The 27,039-nt window shown below is 45.0% G+C and overlaps 2 protein-coding genes and 1 pseudogene across 6 annotated transcripts in view; 2 read left to right on the forward strand and 1 right to left on the reverse strand.

Annotated features, from left to right (window-relative positions):
• Positions 1 to 1,392, forward strand: LOC102778772 (acylphosphatase-2-like). The gene is made up of 4 exons (XM_006806571.3): positions 1 to 143; positions 227 to 243; positions 346 to 455; positions 1,156 to 1,392. The coding sequence occupies exons 1-4, from the start codon at positions 47 to 49 to the stop codon at positions 1,268 to 1,270; spliced, it is 339 nt and encodes a 112-aa protein (XP_006806634.2). The 5' UTR covers positions 1 to 46; the 3' UTR covers positions 1,271 to 1,392.
• Positions 881 to 27,039, reverse strand: part of LOC102789466 (signal-induced proliferation-associated 1-like protein 2) — a 27,271-nt gene continuing 1,112 nt past the window's right edge. The window contains exons 2-20 of one of the 5 annotated variants that reach the window (XM_087842360.1): positions 21,168 to 22,399; positions 20,398 to 20,525; positions 20,044 to 20,232; positions 18,684 to 18,825; positions 18,454 to 18,542; positions 12,489 to 12,646; positions 11,819 to 12,401; positions 11,461 to 11,735; positions 10,160 to 10,345; positions 9,759 to 9,830; positions 9,607 to 9,671; positions 9,187 to 9,499; positions 6,917 to 7,075; positions 5,979 to 6,042; positions 3,987 to 4,071; positions 3,800 to 3,919; positions 2,639 to 2,702; positions 2,483 to 2,564; positions 881 to 2,411 (exon numbers count right to left, since the gene is read on the reverse strand). In XM_087842360.1, the coding sequence (XP_087698486.1) occupies positions 2,268 to 2,411; positions 2,483 to 2,564; positions 2,639 to 2,702; positions 3,800 to 3,919; positions 3,987 to 4,071; positions 5,979 to 6,042; positions 6,917 to 7,075; positions 9,187 to 9,499; positions 9,607 to 9,671; positions 9,759 to 9,830; positions 10,160 to 10,345; positions 11,461 to 11,735; positions 11,819 to 12,401; positions 12,489 to 12,646; positions 18,454 to 18,542; positions 18,684 to 18,825; positions 20,044 to 20,232; positions 20,398 to 20,525; positions 21,168 to 22,224 (3,975 nt within the window). In that variant the 5' untranslated portion in view covers positions 22,225 to 22,399 and the 3' untranslated portion in view covers positions 881 to 2,267. Of the gene's footprint in view, positions 2,412 to 2,482; positions 2,565 to 2,638; positions 2,703 to 3,799; positions 3,920 to 3,986; positions 4,162 to 4,519; positions 4,671 to 5,978; positions 6,043 to 6,916; positions 7,076 to 9,186; positions 9,500 to 9,606; positions 9,672 to 9,758; positions 9,831 to 10,159; positions 10,346 to 11,460; positions 11,736 to 11,818; positions 12,402 to 12,488; positions 12,647 to 18,453; positions 18,543 to 18,683; positions 18,826 to 20,043; positions 20,233 to 20,397; positions 20,526 to 21,167; positions 22,709 to 27,039 lie in introns of those variants that run through there. The other 4 variants (XM_087842357.1, XM_087842358.1, XR_015719154.1 and 1 more) reach the window with 4 other exon arrangements.
• Positions 15,684 to 16,523, forward strand: LOC148102672 (uncharacterized; annotated as a pseudogene).

Genomic DNA, 27,039 nt, shown 5'->3' on the forward strand with positions numbered 1-27,039 from the left:
GAGAGAGGTTTAAATATCAGAGATAAAAATATCTCGCTGCACAAACATGATTCCGTGTGTGCTTTTACTTTGTCTCCTTCACGCCGTCATGGCTGAAAACAGACTCGTCTCCGTGGACTTTGAGGTCTTCGGGAACGTGCAGGGTAGGTCGCCTGACACGTGACGGCGAATTTGTGTGTTTTTTGAGGTTTTACTCGCTGACCCTGTGTTTGTTCTCCGTGTTCAGGAGTGTGCTTCAGGATGGTGAGCTTCCTCTTTTCCTTCACATTACTGCTGTTTTTGATCAGTATGTACCGTGGAAACGTGTCACATGACTAAACGCACACACCTGTGAATGTGTGCCAGTACACGGAGGATCACGGGCGCAGTCTGGGGCTCAGCGGCTGGGTGAAGAACACCAGACAGGGCACCGTGATTGGTCAGGTCCAGGGACCGTGGGACAAAGTCAGTGACATGTGAGTCTGGCTGACCAATCAGAGCCTCCGCACACACACACACACACACACACAGACACACACACACACACACACACACACACACAGACAGACACACACACACACACAGATATATCCTTTAATGGATTTTTATTTGAAAATGTCAGTGCAGTACTACAGCTCCCATAATGCTTTGCAGCTCTGTGCTGTCCTCATTTGCCTCCTCCTGTGACCTGGCTATGACCTCACAGAGCAGGAGGAGGACTGAGGAGCAAGGAGCTGCAGGAGCATACTCAGAGAGGCGGGGCCACAGTTCTCCTACTTGTGTGTGGCAGTGAAGCGCTCTGATGCAATCACATGACTCTCACCTGTCACACCTGTGACATCAGACGTTTACATTAAAATCAAGCAGGTCCTCAAACTCTTAATGCCACAACTCTGTCACTCACTGGTGTGATGGGAGGGGCTAAAGAGGTGTCAGTGTGTAGTTTGTGAAATGGCTCCACCCACTCGTGTTGTCCTGTGATATAACCTGAACTCTTTAAACACAATTAAGCCCCTCCTACTAAGTGATGCCAGTGGCGTGGGCTGTGTCTCTGTCAGGTGACCTCACCGTGATGAAGAGGAGCACAGTGGTTCTTTATTCACTGCGGGGTCAGAGGTCACTGAGAAATACCCTGAATGTACTAACTGCACTCTTCCTCCTCCTCCTCTTCCTCAGGAAGCACTGGCTGAAGAGCGTCGGCAGTCCGAGTTCCCGAATTGATCGAGCCGTGTTCTCCAACGAGCGAGACATTTCCAAAGTGGAGATCCACGGGTTCTCGACTCGCTACTGAGCACGCTCACACACCTGATCTGCAGCTGACGACAAATCTGACAGTACTGATTATTGATTGGTGACATCACTGTTTCCAATGTTTATTATGATCAGAGAAATAAAGTGTAAAGATTTACTGTTGCCATGGTGAACAAACTGGGTTTTTATTACACAGCTGCTTCCACCAGGGGGCGGCCTCTGGCAGCTGATCGGCAGCTCCTCCTGAAGCCCCACCGAGTTTATGAAGTCCACAGACCCGGACGCTCGGTCATGTGACCGCTCAGGGCCCACTACACGTTTACCTTTGCTCACCTTGATCCACATCAGGCCTGCAGCCAGCTTAAACACACGCGCCTCCTCAGGCTGCTCATTGCTGATCAAGTGAAATACATATTTTTTATATACAGATATAAAATATAAAGACGATCGACGATAAAAATGTTTCCGAGTAAGAACCTTCTATCTGTGAATGCTGCTGTAATTACAGTAATCACATCATCTCCAGGAAAACTAGGCCAAAAAAGAAATTCTGATGTAAACCTTTATAAAAATAAAGACACGTAACAGCAGAAAGAGAGCAGGATCTTTGCACATGAAAGAAGAGTTTGGATAAATCAGCTGATTCTGGATCAGCTGATTCAGCTTGGATCAAACATCTGTATGATTCACAGTCTGAAGAGAAAACACATCCTCAAACATCTGCGTCGCCAGGTGCTCCGATGCTGACAGAGGTGGATGCGCACGGGGATCAGCTCATGCTGCGACTAACTCACTAACTCAAGAATCAGAGAGGCTCCGCCTACTTCCAGGTAGCCGAGGAGGACTGACGAGACCGGTCAGCTGTGACTGATCCCATCAGATCACCTCATCTTCATTCAGCGTGCTGCTTCGTGCTGTTCAGCAATCGATTTAGCGATCGATTGTTCTGCTCACGGTTCAAACTCTTCGTCGTCACCACGATCCGCTGCGTGTCATGTGACACAGTGCTGAATGGTCAGTAAATGCTAGTGGTGTTACTATGGTAACGAATCCTGGCGCAGCATCCAGGCGGCGAACCTCCTGATGTGCTTGGCGGCGCTGTGACCCTCCTCCTGCAGGCGGTGGTTCTCCTGACGGAGGCTCAGCACCTGCTGCTGCAGCACAGCTTTGTCCCGCTGCTCCTGAACACAACACAAGTCAATGCGATGATGTCATCCGCTTGCCTCCATGACATCAGTTTAATGCGCTTTACCTTTAGCAGGTCGAGCTGCAGCTGCTGAAGAATCTCTTCCAGTTGGAGGACTTCACCTGAGAGGGAGCGGGCTGTGATGTCACTGAGGGAAGGGGAGCCGTGATGTCACTGTGATGTCAGCAATATTACTGAGAGAAAATAAAGGAGGTGTCTCACCTGTCCTCCAGGGCGGAGCTCTGTGATGTCACCCCCAGTGTGCGTTGTGTCTGATTGATGTCCGCTGTGAACAGGTGAACAACCAGCTAAGAGAGGGTGGCGGCTTCACAACAACAGACAAACAACAAACCAGCTGTGAGTCATGTGACCACAGGAGGCGGTCCTTAAGTAATTTTGTCTGTAACAAGCAGTTATTTGGGTTCCTGTTTCCTGCCTATCAGCTCAAAGCGGTCCACCCCTTCTGCCATCTCCGTAAATTAGTTTCCAGACTGTTTGGAGGATGCTGAGGTCCTAACTGATCTCTGAGCTTTAATCTGCTCCTCGGTGAAACCAGGAGCTCAGTTGACCTCACTGACCTCTGGGAGTGTGCATCATTACCAGGTCAGAAACGCGACACATTTAAGGACCTTAAAATCAGTTTTGAATAGTGCTGGGAGCAAAGAACAGGCCCCGTTTCTTCTTCACTCACTATGTGTTAACAGACCTCTCTGCATTGAATCATATCTGTTATTAACCTCTGTCTCTCTTCCACAGCATGTCTTTATCCTGTCTTCCTTCTCTCACCCCAACCAATCACAGCAGATGGCCCCGCCCCTCCCTGAGTCTGCTGGAGGTTTCTTCCTGTTAAAAGGGAGTTTTTCCTTCCCACTGTCGCCAAAGTGCTGCTCATAGGGGGTCATATGATTGTTGGGTTTTTCATCTATTATTGTGGGGTCTACTGTCTCCTTGTTGTGATTTGTCGCTGTATAAATAAACTGAATTGGAGAGAATCTGCCCACCACAAGGTCAGAGGGTTAGTGGGCCAACAAACACAGAGGTTAAACACTAACTAAGGTGGCTAGAGCTCAGGAGATACAGCAGGTCACCTACTAATCGCAAGGCTGGAGGTTCGATGCCCATCTGCTCCAGTCTATGTCCTTGGGCAAGACACTAACCCCAATTTGCTCTCCGTTGCATCCATCGGAGTATGAACATGTGTAAATGTTAGAAAGAAAGCATTTACATAGAAAAAAGTTCTTGTGCAACTGAGGCAAGTTGTGTAAAGCGAGTGTCAGAGTAGAAACAGTCTATCTAAATCTGTCCTAACGAGGCAAGAAAGCCTCATAATTTAATCCTCCTTCCATCCAGGAGTTTGATAAGTTTGAGTGCAGTGGCTGTTACCTTTGAAGGCTTGAGTGCTCTCCAGCTGAAACCAGTCCAGCTGTGATGAAGCTTGTGGGAGCGGCATGTGTTTATCTCCAGACCTCAGAGCCAATAAGCTGTCAGAGTAAGAGCGGTTACCTGTGGAGGAAGGCAGGTGAGTGCTGACACTGACTTGAATTCTGAAAGTCAGAGAACAGGTACTCACTCCTCTGTAGCGGCAGTGGCAGTTCTCTGCAGATGGTGGGTGGTAGCGTGCTGGTGATACGTGGGGGCAGGTGGTCCGACGGCAGCTGAGAACAGCGAAACAACATGTCACATGACATCGTGTGGGTCAGACATCTCCATGGAGACGGAGGAGGAACACCAGGGACTCTGATGGGCTGAGAGACGAGGGATTGGTTGTTAGAATGAAAACAAAGTTGGTCAGAGGTCAGGGTAAAGTTGCAGTCAACGAAAACTGGAAACACCATCAGTCAGACTCGTTCCTGGTGGGCTCCGCCAGGGCTGCCCTTTGTCACGATTCTGTTCATAATTTTTATGGAAAGAACTTCTAGGCGTAACCAAGTGGTGGAGGGCTTTCACTTGGGTGGTCTCAGGATCTCATCTCTGCTCAGACACAGTGATTCTGTTGGCTTTATCGGGTGAGGGCCTCCAGCTCGCACTGGAGCGGTTCACAGACAAGTGTGAAGCGGTGGGAATGAAAATCAGCACCTCCAAATCTGAGGCCATGGGTCTCACCTGAAAATGGGTGGAGTGCCCATTCCAGGTCAGGGAACAGTTGCTGCCCCAAGTGGAGGAGTTTGAGGATCTCGGGATCTTGTTCACGAGTGAGGGAAGCAGGAGATCGACAGACGGATTGGTGCTGCAGTGATGCAGACACTGTACCGGTCTGTCGAGGTGAAGAGAGAGCTGAGTGTAAAAGCGAAGCGCTTGATTTACCGGTCGATACAGTGTTTAGACGAGATGTACTCTCATCTAGAAGAGATATACTCTCGTCTAGAAGAGATGTACTCTCGTCTAGAAGAGATGTACTCTCGTCTAGAAGAGATGTACTCTCGTCTAGAAGAGATGTACTCTCGTCTAGAAGAGATATACTCTCGTCTAGAAGAGATGTACTCTCTTCTAGAAGAGATATACTCTCGTCTAGACACTCTAAACTGACCGGTATGTACATTTCAAATTCCTTTAATTTTAAATATTGTCTATTTTGTAAAATGTTCAGAATGTCTATTCTTATTTAATTCACATAATGTACAGAATTCACCTGCTGGTTGCACACAAAGCTACTACTGCACATCCACCTAATGTATATAATATATATACATTAGGTGGTTTGGGTATCTGACAAGGATGCTTCCTGGGTGAGGTGTTCCTGGCCTGTCCCACGGGGGGGAGACCCAGGGAGACACACTGGAGAGACTATCTCTGTGTTCCCCCGGACAATCTAGCGGAAGTGCCTGGGGAGAGGGAGGGTCTGGGCTTCTCTGCTTAGGCTGCTGCTCCACGACCGGGCCGCAGAGAATAGAAGCAATTGGACGGTTGGAGTTTTCAACCTGATTGTTGTCACCTAGTCAACTAAATAGATCAGCAATCAATTATAATGGGACAACTATGAATCAGTGTTATTCTAGTGCAGTGGTTCTTAACCTGGGTTAGATCGAACCCTAGGGGTTCGGCAGAGCCTCCACCGTGACATGCACGGCTCATTTTGTGCACCAATATCCCATACCTATGTCTTGAATTTGAAAAAAATCATATTTTATTTTTCACTAAAGAGGGGTTCAGTGAATGCGCATATGAAACTGGTGGGGTTCGGTACCTCCAACAAGGTTAAGAACCACTGTTCTAGTGTCATGACTATGATATCATCAGGTTTCATTAGTATTTTAATGCTGATTCGTTGAGGTTTCAACCATAATGATAATTCAGACAAACATCAATTCAATGTCATCTTGCTACCTGGGTTACCTTCAACATGTGTTTATGGGAAAGTTTAACAGGTCGTGCTTCAACCTGTTTCTAATAATTAACCAGAGATGATGATCATTATGATGATATGACAGGAGCAGCCTTAGTAACACCAACTAGACAGATGTAGGACAATAAATATGTTATTAAATCCAATCTTACATTTGAACTGGGGCCTTTTCATGAATAAATTACTAATAATTAATGAATGAAAAGAAATGAGCCTCACCTGTTCACCTGCAGTGACATCAGATTGCTTCACGCCAACATCTTTTATTGGAACACAGCTGAATCTGCAGGAGAAGTTCATGTTTATAGTTGATTAGTGAGCTGTGATTTAATCAGTTTAAAGAATCAGAACCTGAAAAGCAATCGGTCCCAATGCTTCTTTAAGGGGCCAAGCTAGTGTAATTCTAGTGCTGGACCCCAGCCTGGCACTAAATGGGGAGGGCTGCTTCAGGAAGGGCATCTTTGCCAAATCAAACCTGCGGATCACCAAAACTGAGATTTGCATATCGGAGCAGTCAGCGCTGGGTTAACAACGATTGCCTCCGATGCTGTTGGCTAACGGGATGCTCATAGAAACACTGCTGCTGTTAGCCAATGACAAAGTAAGAGGAGAAGGCATGTGAGACAGACTAAATGTAAAGAGAGAGAAGGCTAGTATGATGGAGAGAAAGAAGAAAGAGCTGGGTCAAAATGACGTGGCGTGCGCTGCGCTAACTGGAGCCAAGGACCAAACTTTTTGCTGCGCTCTACATTCACCTGTTCCATGTCAAAACATGTATCTTTCTGACTTTATATCCTGCACCAGAGTCTGTGTTGTCACAGAGCTTTGCACGGCGTAGCGGGAAAGTGCATTACGCGTAGGAATAACAGAGGACATGGATCAATATTTGATCAACAAATTGTTCATACTTGGCTACAGGTTTCACTTCAGATTATAGTAGGTGACTTTAACATTCATTTAGATGTTGAATATAAAGACTTCACACTGCATTGAGTTCATGGGTAGAATCAGATGGCAGATCTGCCACAGAAACTGAGCATTTAACAGTTCCTCCTGAAAAGCCTCTCTTCTCTGATTCTTAATAACTTTTAATTTGCAGTGATGGGTGAGGTCAGCTCAGGTCTGACTGCCAATACGTCTTGATGAGGTCATCTCACCTGCTGGACCTGCTGGATCTCTTCAGCCCCTCCCCCTCTTGAGTAAGCCCCATTTCCTTAGTGGCGCCGTCTTTACATGTGATTAAGGCCTCAGGTGAGCTGGTAGAGGAACTGCTTTTGGACTTGCCCTCAGACCAGCTGGTGAATTCATGACAGTCACTGAGACAGGAAGTAAAAGGTCAGCATTCATCCATCATTTTTTCATCGGTCATTCAACCATCCATCAGCAATAATCCAATCTTGTATCATCTGTCACTCATCTATCCATTATTCCTCCCTCTCTCAACCTTTCATCCATTTATCAACATCCATCCATCATTTGTTCCATTCATCCATACGTCAACCATCGATCATTGATTCATCAATTCAATTTTCAACATAACATACAACATCTGCTGTGACCAGTTGGGGTGAGAGAAGGAAGACAGCATAAAGACAGCTGTGGAAGAGAGACAGAGGTTAATAACTACTGATTCAATGTATTAACTACGGAGCCCCACAGGGGACATGGGAGAAAAAAAATGATGATGAACTTTTGCGAGATCTCGCAAAACAAACTCGGGATCTCGCAAAAGTTGAATTCCAACAATGGCGGCAGCTACTTAGTTGTAATATTACTCTTTCTGGGTCACAAAATAAACATTTAAGATATTTTGAGGCGTGAATGTAGTTGTGTAAACACACACTGGTGATGGCAGCTACACTGTAGCCACAGCTGCCCTGAGGCGCACTGACAGAGGCGAGGCTGCCGGACACAGGCGCCACCGGGCCCTCTGACCACCACCAGTAGGCAAACATGGGGTTAGTATCTTGCCCAAGGATATTTGGAGCAGCCAGGAGGCAGCCTGGGATCGAACCACCGACCTTCTGATTAGCAGCTGACCTGCTCTGCCACCTGAGCTACAGCCACCCCAGTGTGTGAATGTGTGTGTGAATGGGTGGATGACTGAATGTAGTATAAAGCGCTTTGGGGTCCTTAGGGACTGAGTAAAGCGCTATACAAATGCAGGCCATTTTGTGTAAACGTCAGATACCTGCTCGGTTTACAAGACATCACATATTTGCAAAAGTGCTCCGACGTTTTCGGAGACCTGACACCCACCATCTCGAAGCTAACGGGAGGTCGAGACCTACTACAGCCGGGAGGAACACCGCTTTCCCGGCACATCGTGCCTCGACCTCCCGGTCGGCTTCGAGCTGGCGGCCTCCAAAGAATGCGGCTAAAACTTTTGCGAGATCTCGCAAAAGTTTTGCGAGATACCGAGTTTGTTTTGAGAGCAAAAGTCCGTCTTAATTCTTTTTTCTCCCATGTCCCCAAGTAATAAATGCATGAACTAGTTTTTCACTCTGAGACAGGATATTTCTAACTTTAGAGATGTTGCACAAATGGAAGAACGCAGTCTTACATATTTGTTTAATATGTGCGTTGAAGGACATATCCTGGTCAAAAATGACTCCAAGGTTCCTCACAGTGTTACTGGAGGCCAAGGTAATGCCATCCAGAGTAAGAATCTGGTTAGATACCATATTTCTAAGCTTTTCAGGGCCGAGTACAATAACCTGAATTTAAGGATTAAAAATACAGAGTTTTCACGAAACACTGTTAAATGTTTAGTTTCTATGCCTTATGTCAGAACAGGAAGTAGAGTGTGATTAAAGTGGTTGATGGGTTCTTTTACATTTATTCTCTTCAAAGACCTGCAGTTCAAAAAAGCGCCCCTCCGACAGCCAAACCCATCTGTTCTCTGATTGGATTGTTACATTTGTGATTGACATGACATTGGCCAATCAGATGAAACGAAGATCGGGTCAAAATTCGTACTTGTAACTTGCAGGGTTTTTTTTTTTGGCTAAGTCCACACACAAATCTTTTTTACACACACAAATCTGATTTACAAGTACAAAATATTTATGACCACATTTTGAGCCCACAGTCTTGCAGCACTCTAGTTATTTTGGATCCCATCGACTCCCAAGAGAATCTCTGATGCAGCTGTTTTGTTTGCCCAGCTGATTGATCCAATGTGAAATACATAGAAATGCATTACTGAATAAGAAGGATAAATCCAAGTTTGGTCAAGATAAAGGTGTTGAGGACAATGTTGGCACTCTGCTACGCCCAGAAATAATGGGCTGAACATTTACTCAAATGTTAAATCCGAACACTCCAACTGGCTGACTGCCCTCAGGCTGTGGAGCTCAATGGAAAAATAAATACACAATTATGTAAAAATCACAGAGATGACATCATTTGTTTACTTGCAGCTCACCAGGACAGAGAGCAGGTCTCACTCAGGTTGGTCATGTGACCGGCTGAGATTGTCCATTTGCCTCTCTGGATATCGCTCAGGACCAGCGTCGCCCCAGCCACAGCTGGTTGGGCTGATGATGTGCAGGGGGCGGAGTCAATTCCGCTGTCCATTGAAGGCACCTTAGTGTGAGTGAGATGACAGTCGGAGTATCTGCCCTCGCTCCCGCTGCTGCTGGAAAGCGTGTCGTTGGCATCCATCAGACTCGGCTGAAAACCCCCCCGAGCCTTCGTCACACGATGAGGATGATCATGATGACAAAGGTGACTGGCCTCTGGAGGAGAAGATGAAGATGTTCCAGGTTGTTGTTAAAGTTCAAAGGGTTAAATGTCAAAGCTCAGAGCTGCAGAGCCAAACCAGGTCACATCCAGGTAAACTCACCTTTAGATCTCCCGATCTTCTCAAGTGAGTCTTCTTCAGAGCTGGCTGCCCAATCAGGACGAGCTCTGAAAGCAGGATTGACATCAACAGATAATCCGATTACTTTGTTTAAAAGAAAACATAGATCGCTAATGGATCAATAATTAGATTACCCCCATCGGGCATGGCTCTGTGGGGTCAAAGGTGGTCCAGGGTCAACGGAAGTCGAGTGTTTGCTTGGTGACCTGCAGAAGGACAGAGTGCTGAGGGATTCTGGGTAAAGAAACGGTCTTAATGATCCTAACTGATATCAATCAATAATCATCACATCAGCCCTAAAACCCTTACATGACTGCTTCAACACAGAAGCAAGTGAAAGAATATCAGGCCAATAATCCTCTATGATGTAACACACAAACAAAACTCGACACGAGTTACTGTGAAGACGAGAACAGATTCATTAATGTTCTAAATAAACTTCAGACATGGAGAAAAATGCTCCTGATGGAAGGAAGGACGTCTGACTGTCTCTGGTTATTGTGACACAAACCACAGACAGGTACAGGTGTGTTACCTGGATCCCTCATTCATTTGTTTAATTGGTCTCAGCTGCTGTTCCAGTTCACCTGGGATGCTCTGAGTAGGCGGAGCTTCTAACACCTTGTGCCAGGTGGGTGGGGTTACTCTTAATGGGTAGGAAGTGATGTCAGAGTCCAGTTTGTACTCAAACCTCGGGACTTGGTAGATTTCTGAGAAACTCCTGAAGACCGAAGAACAAAGAGAGGAGAGCGAGTGAGTGAGAGAGTGTGAGTGATCGTTTACAGAGTCCTAGTCTGTACCGACTGATGTCACTCCTCGTGCTCCGTCACTTTAAACCAATCACTGCTGATGTAAAACTCAACAAAAATGCCTCCACAGGCTTTCCCTCTGCTATGCTCAGATTTACTGGCTGCTGATTGGTTGGTGTAGTTTATCTGCTCCTTATTTTTACTTATTATAGTCGAACTGTAAGGAGCGTTTATGAGGCGGGTTCCTGTGTTCCTGTTAACAGCGTACTCCACACGTTATCCTCAGGTTTTCTGCTCTGATAATCTTCACTCTGAGGAAATGACCTCAAAGCTGCAGCTTATTACTAATTCAGGCCGTTTTGTATCCCTGAGCGAGTTTACTGACTGTAAATGCACTGAAGGAGGCCGGCTGAGTTCTTTTATTTTGCCTTATATATGATTTGCCTGTTCGGTTTTTCAGAGAAAATAAATTATTCATCTGGTGGATCTTTTTTTCCCAAGCACAGCTGATTAACTGATTTCTGGTCTGAAGCCACATCAAACGTGCTGCAGGGATGTCATGAGGTGGTCAGCGTGACGTGAGCTTGTCCTCACAACGGTCAAAGCATCTTTATGCACTGCTAGGTGTCAGTCAGAGCCCAAAGGATCATGCAAACCTGATTCAGGCTCAGATCTCCTGGGATTCTGGACACGTGATGGCGTGGCCCTGGCACTCGGATTATGTTTGACCCTGAAATCTGACTTACAGGTGTGCTGTCAAACTCACACAGTGAGATTAAAGTGAGAGGATTACAGCTCATAATCCATCCTCCATATGTGGCACAGAACTCAGGAAACATTTAATGATGGCACAGGAAGTCCTGACATCCTGAGAGTTTAGATATGAAGATTAAACTATTTTTACCGATGTTATCAGCCACAGTGAGCAGCAGCCTACCTGTTGACTTTTACCACATAAGCGAAACAGAACTATAAACAGATTGAAACACTAAAAATCTCTCAAACATTTCTATTCGGCATTTACGTTTCATATATTTATATTTTCTTCTAACCATTAAAATAAAGTTCAAATAAACCATCACGTGACCTGCGCGGTGTCCCATCTCTGTGCGGCAGAATAACGACCACGCTCACGGTCATCGATGTCCTCAGCAGCTCAATCATCTGCTTATGTGATAGCGTTACTATGGCGACCGCACAGATCTCCATTATCCTACAGCCGGGCCGGAGACCCTCCTTCCACGCAAAACTGTTGGTCTCAACATCCGCCACCACTCCTTCAAAGTTCACGTGAAACCCAAGCTGACCGTGACGGTTCCTCCTCAGAATCATGTCCACAGCAGGACCGCCATGAGTCACCAGCTGAGGTCAGAAAACAGATAACATCAGATCAGTCTTGTGTATGACACATGCTCAGATTCAGGTTCACAAAGGATTCTGGTCACCTGCAGTCTCTGGGCGATCTCGCGGCTGTCCTCCCAGCCTCTCTCTCGTGTCGACAGCATCACACAGTCTCCGTGTTCGTAGAAAAGTTTAATGCCTTTGTGGCCGGCGTTCCAGCCAATCACGTCTCTGCAGTAACAGTGAAACACTACCTGTCTGCTGGCTTCCTCTACAAGCACCACAAACTCACTGGAGATGGCGAGCTGGCATGGTACATCAAAAGAGCAGCTGAAGTCTTTTGCTGTCACACTCCAGGTGAGAGCCCCGGCAGTGTTCAGGTAAGCATGAGGCCGTGGTGCGCTGCGCTCTTTTTTCTTTACTACCAGAGAGATGAAGCTGAACTTGATGGAAGATGATGAGTCCACTAGCACTGATGTGGAAAAGCTTTCCACCAGCTCCTTCAGGTGCTCCTGTCTGTGTCGTGCTCTTATTGTGACAAAGGTCTCTGACCTGTGCGCAGCGTTTTCGGCATTAATGATCTTCGTCAGCAGGAAATTTCTGAATTCAGGTGAGGCTGAAAACATCCAACCTGGTGGGATCAAGGGACCAAAGAACGGGATGTCTCTACGCCTGGACACTGCAATACTAACAGGACACAAATGACACATCAACAGGTCTCAACTGTTCTACCTGCTCACGTTATAATCTCACCTGCTCTAGTTACAATCCTACCTGTAACAGGTGTGCTGGCTGCAGGGGCGGTGGACTCGAACGATGATGAAGACATGTTGGGAATGTGAGCAGATGTTCTGCGGACTGAAGGGCGGGGAGTTCGGCTCCTGGAAGATTACTGTGACGAAGTCATTCCCAGTAAGACTTTTATGGAGCAGCTGAAACACACACACACGATTTACAGCGATTTTATCTTAAGAGCTTGAAAAAAGCCAATTGGACTTCTTTGAGTTTGTGAAGATGTTTCAGATCTCATCTCATCCAATCCGATCTTCATGAGCACAATAACCTCAGTTTGATCTGAATTAAGAAGCAGAAAGTTAGTGGCCATCCAGGTCTTTATGTCTTTAAGACATTCCTGCAGTTTAACTCATTGGTGTGTGTTATCTGGCTTCATGGACAGATAGAGCTGGGTGTCATCTGCATAGCAGTGTAAATGTATGCTATGTCTTCTAATGATGCTGCCTAAGGGAAGCATGTATAATGTAAACAGAATTGGTCCTAGCACTGAACCCTGTGGAACTCCATAATTAACCTCAGTGTGTGAAGAGGACTCTCCATTTACATGGCAAATGGTAAATGGCCTGTATTTGTATAGCGCTTTACTTAGTCCCTATGGACCCCAAAGCACTTTACACTACATTCAGTCATCCACCCATTCACACCCATTCACACACATTCACACACTGGTGATGGCAGCTACATTGAAGCCACAGCCACCCTGGAGCACACTGACAGAGGCATCACCGGGCCCTCTGACCATCACCAGTAGGTGAAGTGTCTTGCCCAAGGACACAACGACCGAGACTGTTGGAGTCGAGGCTCGAACTGGCAACCTTCCGATTACAAGACGAACTGCCAACTCTTGAGCCACAATCGCCCCATGAACAATTTGGAGTCTATTAGATAGATATGATACAAACCACTGCAGCTCGGTGATTTTAATATTCACGTCTGTTGCCCAGGGAAGCCGCTGGCTAAGGACTTTGTGAACCCTTTTCATTTTGTTCAATCTGTTAAGGGTGCCACTCAAGAACGTGGTCACACGTTGAACTTGGCATCATCATATTCACACATACATTCGCTGACCATATGCCCATTATATTTGACATTGTTCCTCTTTTAAAACCAACCTGCCAGAGGGTCTGCAGATGGAAATTAGCCCAAGGCTATAATCTGGCATATTTACATTTGTTAAAATGTTCATTAATATGTATTGCCCCTCTTTCTAAATAAAATAAAATAAAATCGTCCTGCTGTTAGACGGCTTGCACCTGGCCTGTTGTGCCGAACTTAATACCAGTCTCTTGTCACGTCAAGTACCAAGTGAGTTTAAGCATGGAGTTATCCATCCTTTACTTGAGAAACTGGGCTCAGACATTTCAATTACGACAAACTTCAGACCCATCTCAAAGCTTCCTTTTCTGAATAAGATCCTGGAAAAGATTGTTCACACTCAGCTGATGAACCATCTAAGTGATTTTCAAATTCCAGAAGCTCTTCAGTCTGACTCTAAGCTGTTTCACAGCATGGAGACACCTCTCATAAAGGTTATGAATAACATTTTGTTAGTGACGGACTGTGGTAAAAATGTATTGGTTGTTTTGTTGAATCTGACTGCTGCATTTGACACAGCGGATCATGACCTGCTGATCTCTCGACTACAGCATTGTGTAGGAATTTCTGGCTTGGCAGTTTCATGGATAAAACCATATCTCTCTGACAGGAACGTTGGGTTCGGCCTCATCCTCTGTGGCCCCTCTGCCATGAGGTGTACTGCAAGGATCTATTTTTGGGCCACTACTGTTTTCATTGTATCTCTTGCCACTGGGAGCGATTGAAATTGAAAACACAAAATTTAATTTCATCTATATGCTGACAATTGCCAGCTTTACCTACCTTTCAATCACTGTGATAGCGCCTCGATTGGACTCCTGCTTGATTGTCTTAGCAAAGTTAAATCATGGCTGGCCCTGCAGTTTTTTAATTTTAATGAACGTAAAACATAGGGACTTTTATTCAGTCCCAATCTGGTACACCAGATGTTGACTTTGCTGCTCTGGCTCCTCACCCGAAGAGCTCGGTTACTAATCTTGGGCTGCACTTAGTTTTGATGGCCACATAAATGGCGTAGTAAAATCCTTATTCTGTCACCTCAGACGTCTATTGAAGGTCAAGCCTTTTCTTTCCAGGCGTGACTTGGAAACTGTCATCCATGCTTTTATAACCTTACGCTTAGATAACTGCAACTCCCTTTTAATAGGGGTTGGCCAAAGCACTCTGCCACGGCTGCAAATGCCTGAAGTTCATGAAGTCATTACTAGTTAACATTAAAGGGATGGTTGGCTCAGCAGTGCTCTGACTGTTTTTCAGCCTGGCTACAGTGCTGAAGAGAAATCTAGGGTTGTTCTTATTTCCTTCAACCAGTGATGAATAGCATTAGTATATTATAGCATAGTACAAATGTTTTTAGTTTTTTTTTAGAGCAACAAACTATTTCTCCAGGCTAAATGATGATCTTCTAAATTAGTTTTCTCTCCATCTTAGCAGTTATCTGTTAATTATACTAGGGGCCGACTGCGTGGCAAGTGGCGGCGGCGCAGTAGTCGTGCCTGAGGAGCAGGTGGCCGGCACACAGGACCCCACCGCATGCTGGCCTCTGGTGGAAGCGAGGCAGGTCCAGCTGCCGTGCAGACCCTCAACTCGGCCTGGGCAGGTCCCTCCCGGAGTGGGTATGCGTGCGGAAGTAGGCTGTGCCCTGGCTGGCCTCTCCCTGGGACCGGTACGGGTGCCGAAGCAGTCCGGTCGTCAGTCACTCCCATGCAGTCAAGGGATGCCGGTGGGGTCTTCGCCAAGACCCAATCCGAGCTGCCAAACTCTCTACCAACTGCATCCGGTGCTAGGACCGATCCTGCAGTTGTTCCTGCTGGCGGTAACACCGCTCCCTCTTTGTAGCTGCGAGTTTGGCCACCATTTGGGCCAGCGCCTCCCTTGGCTGTCCCGGTCATGGTTCCGCCATGCTACGATCCTGGGTTTCAGGATGCACAGCAGACCAGATCACATTCTTTCACTTTTCTTTTATCTCTGCTGTTGTTTTGAACACTCGGTTGCAGCTTTTCAGCTGTCAGCCACAGACACCACCACCAACAACAACCCAGTTCATTCTTCTTTTATGTTGGTAAGGCTTGATTTCTCATGCCGCTCAGGTGTGTCTGCCTCCTCTGCAGCTGTGCCACAGACAATGCTCCGCCACACCACCCCTAGCCTGGACCCTCTCAGTGAGGTCATTGTCAAGACTGGCTACAGATACTGAATACAGAACTCGGCAAATGTCAGCCACCTGGATGAGATCAAACTGTATGCCAGGAGTGAACAAGACATTGATTCACTGATTCAAACCACGAGAATCTACAGCAATAACATCGGAATTTCATTCAGACTGGAGAAATGTAGTCGGACGGTAACGAAAAGAGGGATGCTAGTCAGAACTGAGGGGACTGCACTACCAGAAGCAACAATGCAGACATTGAGGACAGCTACAAGTACCCAGGAATCCTACAGGCAAATGGGAACCATGAAGAAGCTGCTAGGGAAGTCCCAACCACGAAGTACCTGCAGAAAGTAAGGCAAGTCCAGAGGAGTCAGCTGAATGGGAGGAATAAGATCTGGGCAATCAGTACGTACACCCTGCCGATGATCAAGTACCCTGCTGGGATAATAAGCTGACCAAAGGAGGAGACAGAAGCCACTTGCATCAAGACAAGAAAGCTCCTGACCATGCATGCAGAGTATTACCCCAAATCCAGCACCCCGAGGCTGTACACTAAGCAGAACGGAGGAGGCCGAAGACTAGTGAGTTTCAGAACCACTGTCCAGGATGAGACAAGGAACATCCATGAGTACATCAAAAAGTTGGCCACAATTCATTATGTGCTTAGTGAATACCTCAGGCAGCAGAAACCTGAGTAAGACGAGAAGCAAGGAGAGGAACCATCATAGAAGGATAGGCCCCTGCACGGTATGTACCACTGTTAGTGGACAAGCAGAGGAAGATGGCCATAGTGATGTAGCTGAACCTAGTGATAACAACATCAAGAAAAAGTAACATGATAAGCAGAAGTACCAAGGGCTGAGAGAGGAGCCCGAGAAGATGCGGAGAGTGAAGGCAACAGTGGTTCCCATGGTAATCATAACACATAACCTCCGAACTGGCCTAGTGGCTCCAGCAAAATGTGGGGTGACATCCAACATCTCTGTCTAGAAGAGGGTGGAACTAGGAACAGCAAAGATACTGTGCAGGAACCTCAGGCTCCCAGGCCTTTGGTAGAGAACCTGAGCTGAAGTAGGCCACCCACAATGTCTTACATCTTTCTCCATCTCTAAACAAAATGATCTTATCTCTCGTTTCTTTTGTAGTACTTCAGTAGTTAGCTGATGTACTGTGACCAGAACATAAAAAAGCACCGTTATGGCCTCCTTTAACTAACAGTAGCAATGCATAAATTATATGGTTTTGCCTCTTTATCTTGTCATTTCTGATAAGTCCTTATGATGGATAAACCAATAGGACTCTATTTTACCTGTAATCGGTCCTACATTTACTTTCAGATCGGTTTGATGTTTAAAGGGTTGCAGTGATGGGAAATAACTTACGATGTGAGTCAGTGTTAAACCTAACGTAAGGAGCACGCTTGGAAAATGTATAAAGTAGGAAGATGAAATATTTGTGTTAAAATGTGGAGAGTAAAAGTAAAAAGCTGTCAGAAAAACAAATACTGACATAAAGTACAGATACTTTATGCAAGTTTGCATGTGCCAGATGCAAACTTGCACTTCTATGCTGATGATACAGTTATTTACAGCTGTGGTTCAACTCTTGTCCAAGCCATTGACTCCTTGCAGAAAGCCTTTTCTGCTGTCCAGCACTCATTACTTCAGCTTAAACTTGTTCTCAACGCAGACAAAACAAAGCTCATGTTGTTTTCTAAATCAAGGAGACGAGCCCAAACAATCCCATCAGTAACCACTCTTGAAGGTAATAAAATAGAGTTGGTTCACACCTATAAATATCTGGGAGTCTTGATTGATGACTTGCTTACCTTCAAACCACATGTAGAGAATCCAACATAGAAGTTAAAACTGAGATTTTATTTTCAAAATAAGTTGTGTGTTAATACAAAGAAGCGGCTTCTTGCTGCAACATTCTTGCCTGTGCTGGATTAGGGTGATATTCTATATATGAATGCTTCTGCTCAATGTCTTTGAATGGTTGATTCTGTGTATCGTGCTTCTCTGAGGTTCATCACTAACCGTAAATTTCAGACTCACCACTGTGAGTTATACTCTCAGGTAGGACGGCCTGCTTTGGTAAGTCGGAGGAACTCTCATTTATACAGTTTTATATATAAGGCAATACTTGGGTTGCTGCCTTCTTATCTATGTTCCCTGCTTGTAATGAAACATGCTGGTCGGTATTCTCTTCGTCCGCATGGTTACTTGTTGCTTTCTGTTCCATTTGCCCGAACTGAACTTGGTAAAAGAGCTTTTGTCCATTCAGCACCCTCGGCTTGGAACAAACTGCAGAAGGAAAATGACTGAATTCATTTCATTAAGTGCTTTTAAATCGAAACTACGGATCCTTGAGGCCAAGTCCATAACATGCAACTGTTTCAATTAGATTGTCATTTTAACTGACTTTTTTATTTTTATTTAATTGAATTTAATTTTATTTGTATTCTTTCACTTATTGTTGCATGTGTGTTGTTGCTGCCTGTGTTTGAGTAATTTCTGTAACTGTGAGACACCTGCTGCTGCCTATCTTGGCCAGGTCTCCCTTGAAAAAGAGGTTTTTAATCTCAATGGGATTTTCCTGGTTAAATAAAGGTTAATAAATAAATAAATAACTTGAAAACTTTAGTTCTGGTACTTGTGCAGTACACAGCACAAGGTCAAACAGGAGAATCACCTGCTGAGGGCTGCTTGCCGTGGACACGTGGAACATCAGCTTGAATTCTCTGAACGTTGTAAAAACTGACTGCCTCCCTGTTGAGTCGTCTGACAGGAAACAAAAACAAGCAAACAGAAAGTAACAACAATTACCAAAAACCATTCTGACATCACTGCGAGTACTGTATTGCAGAACCAGGACCAACAAGGACCCGGTTTTGTTTCAGAAAAAAGAAATGGTGCTGGTACCGCTGGTATCTTTCAGTGGACCTCTGTGGCCCAGAAGGTCCAGGAACTGATCTAGAGCGGGACTGCCAGAGTCACTGTTGTCCTCCTCGGTGGACTGACCAGCCCGACAGAATAACACGCCCACTTTGCGCTGGAACCTCAGCTGCAGTAAAACAAAGAAAAGCAGGCAGGGTCAGCGTGGACCAGCGGGACTCTGAAGGTGCTGGTTATAAGACCAATTCAGAAGGTTTGGAACTGATGCGTGAATTACGCTTCAGCGGGAAATCTTTTAACCCTACCCGGTAACCTTCTGCATAACCAGACATGAAGCGCATGAGAAACTTGAACGTGTGGAAAGTTGCGGTGAAGGTCTAAGAGGGGTTAGATTTCCCACACAAGTAAAAATCATTTGTATAATAGTTCGTTGAAACAGGAGTACTTGGTGCTGGTGTCACTGTTTGTACTGGATTTACTGGTTTTATTGTTTATATTGACTTGATGATGCTGTGTCCGGAGACCTTTGGTCATTTCACACAACATCGGAAGGTCAGCTGACTTCTCCCTCTTGCAGTGGACGTTTTAGGGCACCTGGACAAAAAGATGAGCCTATCACAGTGTTTTACCTCGTCTCTTACCTGTGACACCTGAAGGCAGGAGCACCCTCCTGCCGCTCATGTGGATATCTCATATTAATGCGATAGTAACCTTATCATCTTCCTGCTGTGTTCTCAGGCTGATGTCGTCTCCTGGGATTTCAGTCTGACTGAAGCTTAAAGAGACCTCTCTTCTTCTGCTCAGGCTTCCAGTGGCCACTTAAAAAAACTGCTTTGTATCACTTTGCTAAACTTCTGAGAGAGCACAGCAAGAAGGTTTTCTTTATTTTGTACTGACCTCTGGGAGGGCCACCAAAAAGTAAGGAAAACGTGACAAAAACTAGCTGATTAAAAAGGTACATCTTACTTGTTCCAGTTAATAGCATCAAGTCTGAGTTTGTCTCTAAACTGGACAGAATCACAGAAGCTTTATTAGGATCTCTAAGCTCTAGAAGGATGAGATAATAGTGAATCATTTCTTTCAGACTGAGAACTCGTAACTGCTGCCTGTGAAAACCTCTCTGAGGATGTGTGTTTGGGTGTTTTTGAAGAACACGCTACTCAGCATTGATCAGAATGGTGGACGTAGCGCGAGAAGCTGAATTCTTATGCCAACTGTTTCATTATGTGAAAGCGTCACAGCATCAAAAGCACGATTTAGCAAAATGGCTATGAAACGGGATTCTAGTTTAACACAGACCATCCTGTCAGAGACATGGGAAGGCCAACCATGGCAGTGGCAGGTGTTTCATGGTCAGCTGGTGGGTGGCACACTGGGACTGGCTCACCTCCTGCTGGTCCAGCTGCAGCAGCAGTTCAGGGACTCTGGGTGAATCAGCAGCCAGTCTGAGACTGTGGATGCTAAGTTGAGGAACCACAAACTCGAGAACATCCTTCAGAGGAAGACGTCGACTGGTCCCATGTTTGGATGAAGATGGGATAGAGTCCTCTGTGATGGATCCTCTCAGGGTAGACAGCTGAAAGAGGGGGCATGATTGGATCAGACTACAAGGACAAACAGGGATTAACAGCATCATCAACAGTCACTTTATAAATTAGTAATCGAAAATGATCTCAAACCAGACTGTGATCAGGTTATCGGTCACCTAACCAGTCACGTGACCGGTCACCTGACTAGTTACCTGACCAGTCCTGAGGATCATCCTGTAGTTGTACTGTGTCTCATCATTCCTCTCCTCCAGTTTCTCTCGCCGGAGGCTCAGAGACACCGGACCAAAGTTCTCATCAATGCCAAAATAATTTTGGTGATCTGACAGAAAAAAAACAGAAGGTCACTCACATCAGTGAAAACAGAAACCTGAACGCGAGCGCAGTAACAGTGCTTAAATTAATACTTTTTTTCCATTAGATCAGGGGTGTCGAACTCCAGGCCTCGAAGGCCGGTGTCCTGCAGATCTCACCCTGGGTCAACACCTGAATCACATAATTAGTTTATTACCAGGCCTCTGGAGAACTTCAAGACATGTTGAGGAGGTCATTCAGCAGTTTAAACCAGCTGTGTTGGATCAAGGACACATCTAAACCTGCAGGACACCGGCCCTCGAGGCCTGGAGTTCGACACCTGTGTGTTCGATCTTCAGATCTTCATATTTAGTTCTTTTCTTTTCATTTACAGTCAGAAATATCATTGCATTTGTTTTTAGCACACAGTCACATGTTGATCGTGTCTCCTATCCTTATGGCAGAATGTTTCTGTTGGAAGTTATTGAACTGCTTATTTTTTAACTCTTTGGATACTGAGATCTTTTAAACACTCTTCCTGTTATAAATATCTTTTTGTTGGAACTAGATTAAACTGGTGGCACTATTTAAAAAAGCGTCCTTGCTTTACTTTTAGGAAGAGCATCCAGCTTCTGCATCGTGGTGAAGTCTGGCCCTCGACTGGACTTACCTTGGTTGTAGAAGTATTTCAGGTAGTATCTGGCTCCCAGGTCAATGTGTTCAATGTCGTGATTATTCATCAGATTTTGGTCGAACGCCCGAGTTCCTCCACTAAACTCCAACACTGAGATGCTCGTGTTGGTGCGGCGGGTGCTGAGCGGCGGCTCGCTGAAGGATGTGTCTGCTGCAGCACCGCAGGTGGAGGTGTTGGCCCGAGTCAGGCACAGCCTCCTTTCCATCTCCCCTCCAATCTCATTATGAAAGAACGGACAGCTGCTCACCAGAAAGTTGTTTTTTTCACGTTCGTCAGGGCTTAAAGCATCAAACACATCACATCCAGAGGTGGAGTCGTTCCTTCTGTGCTGGAGGTCTGCTTGGGGGACAAAGCCGCTGCTGAAGTCGAAGAGGACACTCTGACTATCATAATGAGAAAAGCATTTGTAAGAGATTGCGCTGGGTCTTATGTCCCTGTTTGTCCTCTGATTCCTTAGTCTGCTGAGGATCGATGTCTCCGGCTTTGTTTTCTGAACATGCGACACATAAACCGAAGCGTTCACATAGTTGGGTACATAGATGACATCCCCATGAGCAATGCGAGCGGCGGTCTGCAGACTGGGCGACGGTGCAGCATGAAGCTGTGGAGGTTCTGGGAACGGAGGCGGTGCGCTGGGCACCTGCTGCTCCAGCCTCCAGGAAGGAGTCTCAGTGGATCGTGACAAACTTTGGCGGTCCAGTGTCGAAGTGCTGCAGCACTTTCGCCTCAGACTTGCGTCTGTGTTTGGGTTGATGGCAGCAGGGTCTTCAGCTCCGGCATCACTGATCGTCACCTCACTGTTGCTTCTCTTCATCCTTGCCAAACTCCTGCTGGTGGAAGGACTCGGGTGAACTGGGAATGTGGTCTCTGACCTGGGCTGGGGGTCCAGACTCTTGTTGGAATGGGGAGGTTGACTCAGAAAGCTCGAGTTCAGACCCTCCTGAGCATCCCTCCTCTGAGACAAGTCGGACATTCGGGCCCTGACCCCCATCTTTGGTACAACAGGAGCTCCCTGAACGACCGGAGGTCCCATAGTCCCGATCCTTGGAAAGTCTAAGAAACACTGCTGTTAGTCTAGTCCAGAAGGACCCTGAACCACTGCCAGGACTCAGACCCGAAGTTCATGACTCCTCTGAGATCTAATAGGTCCACAGTCTGATTAGGATCAGAGACAGGAAGTACATCCTGGACTCACCATCCACAGCGATCTGAAATAAGAAAAGGTTGTCAAAGGTTGTCATGCACTCCTGTTGAGGTGAATCACCTGTTTACCTGTGCTACAAGTACAGGTGTGAACATGCGCTAGTCAATCCCAGCTGCTCATTCGCCTGTAGGTATGACGCATCTGTTCGGCTGAAAAACATGAAGCGTCATGCCTGAGAATTTAAAACACAAACGTGGCAGACGGACCAGCTCTGGTATGGGGAAGAGCCACAGGACAAACCTGTGCCCAGACTTGATTCTAGATGTTGTAACCCAGTTATTACTTTATTAATGCGAGAAGCAACAAAACACACCTGAAGTCAACCATGTTACCATGAGAAGGCAGTGTGTGTGTGTGTGTGTGTGTGTGTGTGTGTGTGTGTGTGTGTGTGTGGTATTTCCAGCAGCTGTCTCCGTCATGTTCAGCAGTAACAGCTGAAGGCTTCAGATATCTGTATGTGGACAAATGTACTCTCAACTGCATACACTGCTCTGTGTGTACTGCATACTGTATAGGCTGTACTGTGTTTGGAGCCAGTCTGACGTCAGGTCATAACCTTGAACATTACATTTCTGACATAAAGCTAAAAGCAGACATTGGAAAAATAAACATGGAACAATGCTGCATGCCTGTATGTTTGAGCACATGTTCATGCAAACAGATGTGGAGTTCTGTGTGATTATATCGGCACAGAGTGAACGCTTTGCAGTCATAGAAACTGTTGTTTTCACTTTGGTCAGTTTGGGATCAAGTATCCATCTACCCTGGTGTTAGGAAGTTTTACCTGAAGAATAAAACACAACATGAAATATTAAAAATTGATCCTGTTTGACTGTAACTGAATTCAGTTCAGCTGTAAGTTTATAAGATAAAGATAAGATAAACCTTTATTAGTCCCACGCGTGGGAATTTTTTTTGGTCAGGCAGAAAATCATTGCATGTAGTATCTTATTCTTATTATCATATCCTATTTCATTGCTTTTCTTAATTTTTGCTACTGTAACTTTGCAGTGTCCACTTTCTGCTGTGACACAACAAATTTCCCACGTGTGGGACTAATAAAGGTTATCTTATATTTTCTTAAAGTACAAGTTAGAGCAGTAAAAAAAAACAACCCCAAAAAACAATAGAATAGAATAAGATAAAATAGAATAATATAGTATATACAATAGATATATAGTACAATTGATATGTCACATGACAACAGAAGTCTCAGGGTGCTTTGTATTGAAAGGTTAGATGGTCTATTTTGGTGCTTTTAATCTTTAATCTTAGTTTCCTGACTACAATCATCAGAACCCCTCAGGACGGCACAGCCAGTGCCCCGGTCCCTCCCTGAATCATCATCAGTGCAATCAGGAGGCGAATGCTGTAGCTCCACAGACACCACCACCCAGCTGAAGTTTCAGATTCATTCAGGAAAGTGCTTTTATTGACATGGCTTCATTTGCCTGTAAAAAATAAGACTATGAAACAAAGCGGCCAGCAAGAGCAGAGGAGAGACGATCGTGTGTTTAAATGCAGAAAAAGTAGTGTACTAATTCCTGAGGCCAAGTGGGATCTTTACAGATGTTTCTGTCTGAGAACATCTGTAAAGGCGGATCGTCGTTCAAGGGAAGTGATGTTGAAGAAGCTGCAGTCATAAGGAGCAGCAAACTGTGGTGCATTGTGGGAAACTGTTGTCAACTGTCGGCCATCTGCAGATGACAGAAATGCCGTAGTTGGGTCATGAAAAGTGAGTCTGAGGAGTTGATAACATCGGCGTGATTGCCTCTTCCTGTCTCCTGACCCAGTCATCTCAGCTGATTACTGGATTACATCACTTCCTGTTCATATGGCAAAGAGGTCTCTGAGGAATCTGCTTCCTGTTGGCGGAGGGTGGAGTGAGGTGGGGAGGGTGGGGGGTGATCTTATCTTCAAATTAAGGACAAAGACACAGATTTCAAGAAGCCTGTCCTGCTCGTCATCAAGTTTGCAACTGTCTGCAACACGCCTGTGACATGTATATGCTTCGTGTGAGGTTTCCAGCACATTCTGTTAGCTATTACCACACCCAGAAATGTTGTATCAGAAACTTACTTCAACATTATTTATCAGCAATTTTGCTCCAGCATCTTTTTTACAATTTCCAAATAACATAAATGTAGTTTTATTCAAATTTAGTGAAAACTTGTTTCTGTCAAACCTTGTTTTCAGTTTTGTGTTCCAAAAGCTGCTGTGAATTCTCTCCAGCACAAAAATATTTGTATCATCTGCAAATAAAATAAACTGTAATATATCAGATGTTTTACATATATCATTGATGCACAGGATAAACAGCTTTGGTCCCAATGCTGACCCCTGTGGACCTCCACAAACAATGTCCAGGCACTCTGATGTTCACCAAGCTTCACAAATTGTTGCCTGTCTCTCAAATAACTCCTGACCCACTCTAGCGCCACTAATGCTGTAGTGCTCCAGTTCATAAGGTAATATTTCATGGTTGATTGTGTCAAAAGCTTCTTGTAGGTCAATGAAAACTCAGACTGTGTCTTTGATCTGTTTTATTAGTGATATGTTCAGTTAGTTCCATTAATGCCATGGATGTTGATCTATTTGGTCTGAAACCATACTGACTGTCCATTATTATTTTATGTTTATCTATTAATTTGTCAAGTCTATTAATGAAAACTTTTTCCAGTATTTGTGAGAATTGTGAGAGAAACAGGCCTGTAATGTGAATTGGTGTCAATCTCCATTTTTAAACAGTGGTATTACTTCAGCAGTTTTCATTTGTGTTGGGAACGCACCAGTAGAGATAAATTGCAAATGTATGTTAAGGGTTTGGAGCATCGATAGCTTTCTTACCAATTTCCATATCAATGTTATCAAAGTCTGTAGAGTTTTCAGTTTGTGATTTCCCAACAATATCCATGATTTCCTTTTCTTCCACCACCGTTAAAAACATTGACTGAGGATTAGGCCGCGGAATATGGCCAGAAATATTTATCACAATATATATTTGAAAATGTGCGATAACGATATAACTGACGCGAGACAAAATACTTTACAACTCCACAACTTTATTAGTGCAAATAAACCCATCAATGTATTTTCACTTAAACAAGCAGCTGTTTTTATCTGCATTAAAGTTACATAAACATGTAACAGTGCAAATTCCTCGCTGACAGTTTAACCAAAAGGCATTTCCAGTGGAAACTGGCCGACATATCCTCAGCATAACCATGTTTAATATCCACAGAACTTAAAAAGAGGTTATACACACACAATACGGTAATATTATGTTGAAGCAAGTACGTATCACTCCGCGAGGCTCCGCCTACGATAGCCATAATGCTCCAACAATCCATCAAGCGGTGCGGCTTCGTAGCTTAGCAAAGTCGTACTGAAACATTTGACAGATTTTTGAGCGCCGTGCACATAAAATCGTCTCGAGGTCAGTAAACACAACCAGAGTTCATACATAAGGCACACGGGATTATAAGGGGCTCTGTCGACTTTCAGAAAATCAAAGGATTTTAAGTGCGTCTTATTTTCCAAACAACATGGTAATAACGACGGCCCGCTAGCATGCGCTACCAAAAATAGTGCTTTGTTGTGTATCTGACGGACGAAAGCTAAACCAGTTCCACACCAGTGAAGCTGCAGCATTTTTACAAACCAGTTCAGGTTCATCGTTTCATTCAACGATCTGCTTTCGCTCTTCTCGTTCTGCGTCGCCGCCATGTGCGTATGAAAACAAAGGCACTGCGCATGTGCGTTTTACCCATATTCTATCGCGATATTTCATTTTCTAACCATTGCCCAACATCACACCGGTATTACCGTGAACGGTTTGATATGGCCCAGCCCTAGTTGAGGATTACGTTCAATGAGCTTAGTTTCTTTCTCTGCACAGTTTCTTGTGTTCTGTCAGCCAAGTCTGGCCCAACACTTACAGATAATTTATTATCATTAACCACATCGCTCATCATTATTAGTCAAATATGAAGGATAATTTAACTGCCTAGAACTATTTTTAATAACAATATTTCATGTTTTCCAAATCCATTTACTGTTATTTTTATTCATATTTAATAATTTCTCATGATATTCTTTTTTACATGACCTCAAAATACTAGTTAATTTATTTTTATACCTCTTGTTCTTATTTTCAACTTCTCTACTTCTGTACTTTATAAATCACCTCACTGCTCAGCAGTACTTCATTACAGTGCTCAGCAGTACTTCATTACAGTGCTCAGCAGTACTTCGTTACCTCTCTGATCAGCAGTACTTCGTTACCTAATCCCACAGCAGTACTTCATTACAGTGCTCAGCAGTACTTTGTTACCTAATCCCACAGCAGTACTTCATTACAGTGCTCAGCAGTACTTCATTACAGTGCTCAGCAGTACTTTGTTACAGTGCTCAGCAGTACTTCATTACCTCTCTGCTCAGCAGTACTTCATTACAGTGCTCAGCAGTACTTCGTTACCTCACTGCTCAGCAGTACTTCATTACAGTGCTCAGCAGTACTTCGTTACCTCACTGCTCAGCAGTACTTCATTACAGTGCTCAGCAGTACTTCGTTACCTAATCCCACAGCAGTACTTCATTACAGTGCTCAGCAGCACTTCGTTACCTCTCTGCTCAGCAGTACTT

The sequence above is a fragment of the Neolamprologus brichardi genome, chromosome 6 (assembly GCF_056152115.1).
Source record: "Neolamprologus brichardi isolate AB-2024 chromosome 6, ASM5615211v1, whole genome shotgun sequence".
Lineage (NCBI taxonomy): Eukaryota > Metazoa > Chordata > Actinopteri > Cichliformes > Cichlidae > Neolamprologus > Neolamprologus brichardi.

What these genes read in the sequence shown, in the direction of transcription:
- LOC102778772 (XM_006806571.3), top strand. Translation starts at nt 47, where the DNA reads ATGATTCCGTGTGTGCTTTTACTTTGTCTCCTTCACGCCGTCATGGCT. An exon ending in TGGGACAAAGTCAGTGACAT is followed by an intron (nt 456 to 1,155) that starts GTGAGTCTGGCT and finishes CCTCTTCCTCAG; the next exon opens with GAAGCACTGGCTGAAGAGCG.